The following is a 10,000-nucleotide window of genomic DNA, read 5'->3' on the forward strand; positions in this document are numbered from 1 at the left end:
CAGGTCTGTTACATTAAGACCACAGTAAACACTTGGTACCAGAAATGATTGTTACACTGTGAAATCCTACGACTTGAGGATGTTCTTAACAAACACCATTTTGGCATTCTGAGAGCCTTTTTTCATTTATTCGAATCATCTCCTCAATCACAATGAATCCTAACAGCTGCCCTGCCCAATAAGAAAAGAAACAGTGCCTTATTTTTATAAATTTTTACCTGAATTCCTCACTGTTCCAATTGAAACAGGGCTTGCATTTCCAATGTCATTTACACCAGCAACGTTAACACAAACAAGACCTTGCCTTTCACCCTGGTAATGACATTCTGCATATAAAAAACACCACAATTTCAAACCAAACAGCTTGTATAGTAGTGAGGTTGCAGGTGGAAGGTTGCAAACATAAAATAGCCAGTAACGAGACACTCACAAGGAGATAAAAAATTAATACTACTCTGACAGTATGTTGCAAGTCTCGATTCTGGTTTCCTGCATTTTGAGAACAAGGTATCAAGAATCAAGTCAATTCTTGATTGCGTGAAGCAATGTGCTTTCAAGTGCATTCAATGAATATGGAAGTAAATATAATCATCAATAGTAATTATCTTAATAACCTCAGTTGAATGATTACTTTAAATACATGTATTAATATTATTAATATGAGTAAAATACTCTCATTGCTGAAGTTTTTACCCAGGTAAAAATGAAATCCACATTTCAAAATATTAAGGAATAATGCAACATTCCTTTTTCCAAGCAAGTACAAACTGTCATAGTTTTAATTATTTTTTAAAAACAACATGAAAATTAAAATAATTGCTAAGGTTCTCTGCTTCCTGCTCAAAAAGGTTTCTATACCGGAGTTGTAACATTCATTGTTATATTCATTCAAAATAAAAAGTCAACAAGAAAACGTGCGACATTTTCTCCATAAAAAAGTTTCTGGAAGTTTCGCGTTGTAGTTGTGCAAAACGGCGGCCAAAAAATGTACAAAAAAAGTTGTTTTTTTTGCTAATTAGACCTACCGTTGTTTTTCACCGTTCTCTGGCGTTGCGTTCACGGCTTAGCATTACACGAGAGCTTGGCCCTGGCTAAATCTATATATTACATAACACTCCAGTGGGCATTTTAGCTGGAGCATGTAAGACAGAATGTATGAGAACTGCTAAAACTGGGCCTGATCTCAGGTTAAGGACAGTGCTCAAACTTAACGGTCGTCCACTCATTCAAAACAAGTAAAAAAAGTCATTCCGAAAACAAGTAGTTTTCTTCCCCACTAGTTGTCTGGATGAGTAAAGTTATCATTCTCTGAGAAATCGTGTAATTTTTTTTGTATCATACCAAAAAGTGTTAAAAGCCTTGAAACAATTATTTATTTAATGAAGAATTACCAAAGATAAACGTTTCAAAAACAAACAGGCAAGGCATTCTCTTGCCAAATAAAAGTCTGGGTTCTAAATGTACTTGAAACAAAATGCACTGTGGGATGCAAGATTGCAGCTTTTCGTATCAAAGGTAAATTAAAACATGAACCATGGTATGTCACAACGGAAACAGGTGCAAGGCTCACTGTACTCTTTCTTTGGAGGAACGCAATCAACCTAAGATAGACAAACCTTTCAAAAAAGAACAGGCGAGGGATTCTCTTGCCAAATAAAAGTCTGGGTTCTATAGGAAAATTAATTACCCGACGAGGGAATTCCACGTTAAATTGCACGCGAAAAGAGTGTGATATCGGTTTTCAAGTGCAATTTGACGTGGAATTGACGAGTCAGGTAATGGATTTTCCTTGAATCGCATAATTGAATAAAAATCAGAAAAAAAAAAAGAAAACAGCAATAACATTGCTTGTTTTTATCCTGAGCGCACACTCCAGAAAGCCATTTCAAAGTCAACTGTCAGAACTGTCATTGCATTAGCGAATAGGAAGCAAGGTCAGTCATACACATTTGAACCTTCAACAATTTTTTTTGTACCTTGTGCTTGTTTTTACAATTGTTTTCAAACTTTTTTACATGTTAACAAGCTTCACACTAATCATAAGGATAAATAGAGGTATTTCACTGAATTTATAAGCCGTTTATCTATAACATCTTTTTTCAAATTGGTCATTTGCTCGAGAAGGAAAATAATTTACACCTTTTACCTCTTCGGCGGCAAAACTGAAAGAAATGAAGTGTTCAAGCGAAAGTACTGAAAGTTTAATATCGCGATTGATATAAGGTAACTACCTTGAAATGTTTTAGAAATGCTGTTCAAGTTCAGCTCTGTTTTGTACTTTTCTAAGTACCACGATTTTGGATGATTGCAAGCGGCGTGCTCTTTTTCGTGTTTTCAGCAGCCATGTCGTCTTTGAAGGTATTTATTTCTTCTTCTGTATAATAATGTCACAATCGACCCCTGCACTTCCTCCGTTGTCACTTCTCCATTTTGTTTGGTTGAACCTTGACTTGCCATTTTCTGGGCCGTGTTCACAGGATTTTCTTGTTTTCTCGTTGTCGCGAGCAAAAGAGGCTTTTTATGCCTCTTGAGAATTTGTAGTTCAGTTCAAAACAAGGAAGAACCTCCGGTGCACTTTAAAAAACGCTTTTGTTTGTTTTTAACTCTTCAAAAGGTGACAATGGTTTTAAAAACATTTTAAAATGACATTGTAGAAAACCTTTTTTGCAGTTGTTGTGTTAGAATTTGATGATAGTTGTTACGTAGATGCAAAACAATATCGCTTAGCCTCGTTTTCAACTCGCAATTTTATACTAAATACCTCGCTTCGTTAACCAATCAGAATGCGAGATTTGACTCAATTATGCGATTCTACTTGAAACAAAATGCACCGTGGGATGCAAGATAGTAGCTTTTCGTTTTGAAGGTGAATTAAAACAGGAACCAAAGTATGTCGCAATGGAAACAAGTGCAAGGATCACTGTACTCTTTTTTGGAGGAAAACAACAACCTAAGATAGCAACGATGATGATAGTACTGTTACAATTTATGTACACATCTATACTGCAGCCCAACTGTGAAATAATACTGTAAGACACTAGTTTTGGCAGCTATGTATGGGAAAATAAATACTATGGTTGCATTTATTTGATTGACGTTTCATTTATTAACTTACAGTCACAAATGGCATACATCCGAAAAAAGATTTGAAAATTATCAGAGTGATCAGTAGTTTTAGTGATGGACCAGTAAATTTTAATCCTACTGGTCCTGCGGAAGACCAGACCCAAAAGTTAATTTCGAGCACTGAAGGATGACGTAAAGGGACCGCTTAGGTAGATTTTGTGAAAGTTATTGTCCAGTCATACTTTGCTACTCTTTTGTGTTACGTGCTATCAGTGACATTATGTGGAGCAGTTGTTTTGAAAGTTATGGACCAAAAGACACTTGCTAAGCGTGGATGAAGTTATAAGGTGCATATAACTGTGTATATATAAACACTTGGAGAGTCTGCCAGACACGAGTTCACAAATCTTTGATTGAAAACCTTGCCAGATGCTCTTTCTCTCTTTTTGACTGAAATAAGACTTAGCCTCAAACAAGCAAGATGAGTGAACAACGGCTAGCTTTATATCACTAGCAGAACAATGGACGATTACAGAAATCTGCCAACAATCAAATTCTGTGCGGACTTATTCCCTGCTCACAGATGTCCTTCCGCTATAAAGTTTAACATAAGACTAGAATGCACCAGCGTGAATTGATCAAATGTCCTTTTAATTTCTAACATGAACTGAATGTAAAAAGTGAAAGAGAAATAGCGAAAAATTCAACTTCTAATTTAATCTTTTCCTATGGTCTAGAATATAAACTATTCTCGAAAATGAGAATGTTTTGATCACAGCTGTGTAAATCGAACTGAAACTGATGCATTTATTTATCTCACGCATTGTATGGAATATGTATGGGAATCTTCATTATGAAAAGAGCTACACAACGAGCAAGAATACTGCTGACCGACAATATACACAGCGGGGGCAACTGTAGTGTCAACAATAATAATTCTCATACAAGGTTTTTGTCCACTAAAAATTGAAATTACTCAATTTCCTGATGGATTCCGTCTTAATTTATTAATAAAAACGAAAAATTAAATTGAGTTCAGTTTATATATTTAATCTTTACATAGTTATGCACTTTCTTCTTTCGATCTGATTTAAGATATTTTTTAGTGTCACGTGTAAATTCAGTCAAAGTGAGTCTCGACTGGTGTAGTAAACAAACGTTTTTTGGCGAAACGTATCAAACATACATCTACAGTAAACTGAGTGAAAAATGTAAGTCGGAGGCTGTAAACGTCCTACTAAACCTATGTAAGCTTGTATGTACCTGAATCACTTTGGTGTTGTTCGCCTTGAAGAGAGCAATGCATGCCACACTCAACTTGGATGGCTTCACTTTCTTCTTCACTTTCTTCTTCTCCTGTGGCTAAAATGAAGAGCAAGTAAGCTAAACATCCGACGAAAAAGTATACAGCAAAATGTACTGCGTATAAATTTTCATTTTACCGTTCCGAATGATATTGTCATAAAAAGCTTAATTTGAGCACCAGAGCAAATGCGATGCGGGGCGATCGCAAAACATCTAAGAGAACAATAGTCGACTGTCGTGTAATTCTTTTTCTTTCTCTTTCACGGACACGAACATAATTATGCTAACTACACGGTAAGATTACTCTTTGTTCGAAAAATGCAACAGGCATACTAACCAGTTGTCATAATGTCTTTCTCCCCGCAAATATTTAAGATTAGCGGGACAAGCTGAAGCCTTCTTCTCCGAGATACTGAAACTCGATACTTCAAAGTTTCACCGCTGTGAGTGACAGGCAGGACTGACAGGCGACGTGTGTTGTATTTATGCACAAGCCTTGGCATAGAAAATTCTAAACTTCAGAGCATAATTTGAGACAAAAATGAACATTTCTTCCGAATCGCTCGAACTTCATCAGCGTTGTGAAGTTTGTTTTACTGTATGCCAAATAAAAACAACAGCTGAACCGCGCGTGATGTAATTTAACCAAGAAAGGACAAAAGAAAACCATCGCTGCAAAATTACCCTAATCTTGTATCCATTATCGTGGGAACTTGAACATATTCCCGCTCAAAATAATTTTTTTTTGAACATGGTCACTCACCTTCTCCTCCTTCCCGCTCTTCTACGTTTGTGCCGCGCCTGTTTTCTCTTGTAGCTGTTTCCCGCTGACTTCTTCGCTGCTCGTCGCTAATCCAGCGTCTATTTTCTCTAGCTCTCTCCCGCTCTTTTTCCCGTTGCTCCACGGTAAAATTCCTCCTCCTTTCTCTGTCTCTTTCCTGCTCTTTTTCCCGTTGCTGGTCAGTACAGTTTCGCCTTCTTTCTCTATTTCTTTCTTGCTCTGTTTCACGTTGCTCGTCAGTGAAGTTTCGCCTCCGTTGTCTAGCTCTTTCTCGCTCTTTTTCTCGTTGAGCTTTGCTAGCCTGGCGCCTGCTTTCTCGTTTTCTCTGTCTTTCTCTTTCTCTATAACCCAAATTTGCTGACATGACAAATAATTTAAGCTTAATGTTTTTAAATACACTGTATACGGTAACAAACTGTTCGGTACAATTTTTTACTTCTGTTTACTCTCCTGTAATGGGTCAGTTCTCTCAAAAGTTTTCTCTTCCCAAGACGCGGGTGGCCATACTATTTCCCGCCAAAAACACCTCAAGTTACCTGTGGTGTCTTACCCCCCCTTGCATTGGTGTGCCTGTGGTGCGGACGGACGGTCGGGCGTACGGTCACGTGATTACCAAATTTTCTCGGATGGGTAGATTACCACATTTCCTTAGCTATGGAGCTCCGTCCACGCGCGCGCTTCGCGCGCGCGTGGAGCTCCGCTAATATAAGTTATTCTAATGCTTTACGTAACTTACAATTCTCATGCAGATATCGACGAATGTTCTACCAACTCTCACAGCTGTGACGTTAATGCGGTTTGCAGCAATACTGTTGGATCGTACGCATGCGCATGTAAAGGAGGATTCACAGGCGATGGAAAAACATGCTCTGGTAAACTGTTGCGGTGTCATACACAATTGTCAAGCCCAGCCGGTTGGAAACTGATTGGGTGACCAGGTTTTAATCTATCGTAAGACCTGGGGCTCTTTTCTCTCCTGTCTTCTTTTTGTTTCATAATCCCATTTGATTTTTAAGTGCGTATTTTAAAGCATATTTAGTACTATTTCGGCTTAACCTCGAAACAAAGATAGATTTCAAACTGAAACGCACGTTTGACAAACATGTCCTGAGAGATGAAGCAAACTTGTCTGCGCGAGTGAGACGCGCTGACAAATGTTCATTTTATCTCAATCAGTCTGCTCTTATTTTGAAGTTGATGGTCCAATTTCCTTCAAAGTTCTCTGTAAAAGACAACTGCTGTAAAAATTTGTCGCGAGAACTATTTTTTGATCGCCAAAACGTTCCTTGCACCACAAAATTATAAACCCAGGCCACTAGAGATCTGACTTCGGCCGCCCTTCGCGAGGAGCAAAACAAAACGAACGTGAGGAAGGAATAGAGATCATTACACATAAGCCAGGGCGAATCTTAACTAAATTGATCTATAGTATGCCAACTGAGGAAACAGGGTACTTTGCTGTTATATTTAATAAAAATTCACATTGAATCGTTATGCATTTTAGAAAGGAAATTTACTTCCTCGAATATTCCCTCTTACTATAGCTATTCTGTCATGTAGGGTTAAGAGGAAGTCTCACCTATAATCCTTCTTGAAACTTCCTCGCCTTTTGGGATTCTCTTCCATAAATTGTGTTTATTACGTGTAATTTAATGTCCCCCTGCCCCCCTTCGTTGGTATGTAAAAAGGGCAAAATAACTAAATAATAAGTCTGTTTTATTAATAAAATCGTCGCGCTTAGGAATAAGCGAATTGCGAAATTATTTTACAAAGATATAGATATTAATTTATAAAAAAAAAAATCAATTTTAACTAATTACATCGTGTTCAAAATGGACTGGGCCTTACAATTATGAGAAGAAACTAGAAACTAGAAATGTATGTCAAGTTATACATTGAATTCCCATAAGTTCCTAAATTACATGCCATGAGCATAAAGGCACATCGCCGGAAAAAAGCTTCGTTTAAAATAAACGATTACCTATTGTAGTTAAGCAGGATAAAAGCATAGAGAAAATGAGAGTAAATGACCCTATTGATCAAGAGTTTGTTGCATCACTAAACAAGAAGACTTCCTCATTTTTTTCGCCAGATATCGACGAGTGCTCTACCAACTCTCACGGCTGTGACGTTAATGCGGTGTGTAGTAATACTGTTGGATCTTACGCATGCGCATGTAAAGCAGGATTTACAGGAGATGGATCCACATGCGCTGGTGAGCCTTTTAAGTATAATTTTGTTTGTTTGATATGTTTGTTTTTAGAGTGACCAGCAACGACAGCAATACAAGAGTCTTTTGTGCCCTTCTCGCCTTTCACAGTTAAAGTTTTGGCTAGGCTGGAATTTAAATTAATTTTAGTATTGAATGTATCTATAGTAAACAAAAAGAAATGAGGAGCCAAGTAGCCAGTTTATATGACAAGTGCAACGATGGTGATTGAAACCTGTGATCACTGTTTTAGGCCAAAAAGTCCATTGGTTCGATACCCTAATTGTGAAACAATAGGAAATAATGATAAACAATGACGTGTTATTGTTTTTGCGACCAATGAGGAAACACCTTACGAGCAGCTCTTACATTAGTGTTTTTTTTTTTCCTTTAATTGCGCTTAAGATAATTCATTCCGTTTTTCTCGTTCTGTTTTCTCTTAGCAATAAAAAACGTTTTGATAATACATTTTGGCATTCTTCGTTTTGTAGATATTGACGAGTGCGCCAGCGGTACTCACAACTGCCACAGTTCACTTGCTTCATGTACAAACACAGTGGGATCTTTTAGTTGTTCATGTAACAATCCTTACACTGGAAATGGGAGAACTTGCAATCTACCATCAGGTAATCAACTCGCCGAATATTACGAAGATGTCCATTTACTAGACCTCTAGTATCCCGGCGTAGGGATCGTCGTTACGTCCGGTAGGATTGTCCTAATACTCATTTCGTGACCTACGTGACTAAACCAGCCTTCAACAAATGTTTGAGTCTCTCACTCTATCTGGATTTTGTCCTGCAACCTCTTATGTTAGGGAATTTTTGAAGACCGACAGAGGTCTAACGATTAACGGACTATGATTCTTATAGACATCACTTCTTTTGACTGCGAGAGCTTTAAGATAATGGTAGTTTCTTGGTGTTGCGGAGACGAAAACTTAGTAAACAATTCCTACAAAACAAAACAAAAGCGAACTAACATTAATTAGTTTCTGCAACACCAAGGAACAATGCACCCAAGATAACATATACTAGAGAGTTCAGTACTCCATAGAAAAGTGTAAGAAAACGATTTTTAGTCGCCACCTGAGCAAGTAAGAGGAACTGAAACGTTGCGACAAGGAACCCATTAGCTGCCATAAACTGATCAAATGGACTCATGATCAGTGGCCAACTTAAAACCTTGAGCATCATCAAAGGCTTCTAGGTCCAATTTTTTACAAGAGATAAAGAAGCTTCACTATAAGACACATATGAAAATAGGGCGTTGTAAATCCTTTGCACAAGGCGAATATTGGTGTGCTACATACTTGAAAGGTTTAACTAGTAGAAATCACTTTGTCATTAGACCCTTCTAACTAAAATGGTTTAAATAGAAGCATGGGAGTGAGATTGGAAAGGGTCACAAACTTGAAATATTGTTTCTTCTCAATATTATTTATTGAATATATCACCGTTTCTGATTGTCTGTCCCGTCGCTAAATCCTTACAACCGGCACATAGTTACCATATTTGGAGGTCGATATAGGCAGTACCCAATCGATGGCATGCTCCTCCTCGATCTGCATAATTCTTCACATCATACTCAGCCTCATTCAATAATTGTTTAATATATGAAATATCTGTGACTCAATAAGGTTCTCAATAGAAGAGGAAAACTTTGAACTTGTTTCCGCCATGTTAAGGCGGGGAGAAGAAAAAACATCACATTGATCACGAGCGAACCATTACATCATTCACGATATATTCACTATAATTGCTTTCAATCCGGAGAATTGATTTCTCTAATTTTGCCAATAAACTGCGAATGCGGTCAACCGTCGAGACCCAGCTGTTGTGTAACGAAATGTTCGGAAATAGATCCTCAGAGAATGTTCCCCTAAATTTAAATTTGCTAGTTAGTATCTTTTTATTGTTGTTAATATCTTTTTCTTTTAGTATCTTATGTTTGGATTTTATTTTTATTCATTCACGGTGACCTTTGAAAGAAATTCAGTTTGCTACATTTTTTTTTTTTTTTTTACATTAGGAGCTTTTATAATAGAGAGCCACCACAGGAACGAGAACGTCATAAAAATCATAAATTTAGATTAGCAACTTTGCAAGTTTATCATGCTTTTCAGTAATGTGAAACCTTCTTCAAAACTTATCAGTATTCAGTAGGGATATCGTCCAATTGGACTTTATGAACTGAGTCACTTGGGGCGGGGCTTTTAATTCGGTCTGAGGACAATACGAGTTAAAATGACTGAAACAGTTAATGTATTTATACTAATAGACATAAAATGTTATGTACTACGGTAAACCTTATTTGCAACAAAATTAAAAATTATTTGCAAAAACTTAGTCACCAAAATGTTGAACTTTTTTAACTGAGAAATCACCAGACTAATCCAATTTCACGACGGTTTATTCATCGAGCCAAGAATAAGTTGGTGAAGTGAGACGCAAACAATTCTTACATGTACCAGTCACTGACCGGTTCGCAATTCCGCAAAACTTAATTTATATCAATTCCCATTATGTCACGTGGCATCGCAGTTAGATGTAGTGACACTCTCTTCGAAGGTTTTTCCCTCTTGTACGATTCAGAATAACTGTGGAAATTTCTTTAATTTGGATAGCCGTTTTGCGAAG

General features: G+C 37.3%; 1 protein-coding gene and 1 pseudogene across 1 annotated transcript in view; one reads left to right on the forward strand and one right to left on the reverse strand.

Annotated features, from left to right (window-relative positions):
• Nucleotides 1–5,516, reverse strand: part of LOC140946632 (uncharacterized) — a 9,227-nt gene extending 3,711 nt beyond the window's left edge. Inside the window, exons 1-3 of the mRNA XM_073395746.1 lie at nt 5,135–5,516; nt 4,330–4,428; nt 219–326 (exon numbers count right to left, since the gene is read on the reverse strand). Of these exons, the coding sequence (XP_073251847.1) occupies nt 219–326; nt 4,330–4,428; nt 5,135–5,516 (589 nt within the window). The remainder of the gene's footprint in view (nt 1–218; nt 327–4,329; nt 4,429–5,134) is intronic.
• LOC140947032 (uncharacterized) overlaps nt 1–10,000 on the forward strand; it is a 37,130-nt pseudogene that overhangs the window by 22,030 nt on the left and 5,100 nt on the right.

The sequence above is a fragment of the Porites lutea genome, chromosome 8, assembly GCF_958299795.1.
Source record: "Porites lutea chromosome 8, jaPorLute2.1, whole genome shotgun sequence".
In the NCBI taxonomy this organism is placed as follows: domain Eukaryota; kingdom Metazoa; phylum Cnidaria; class Anthozoa; order Scleractinia; family Poritidae; genus Porites; species Porites lutea.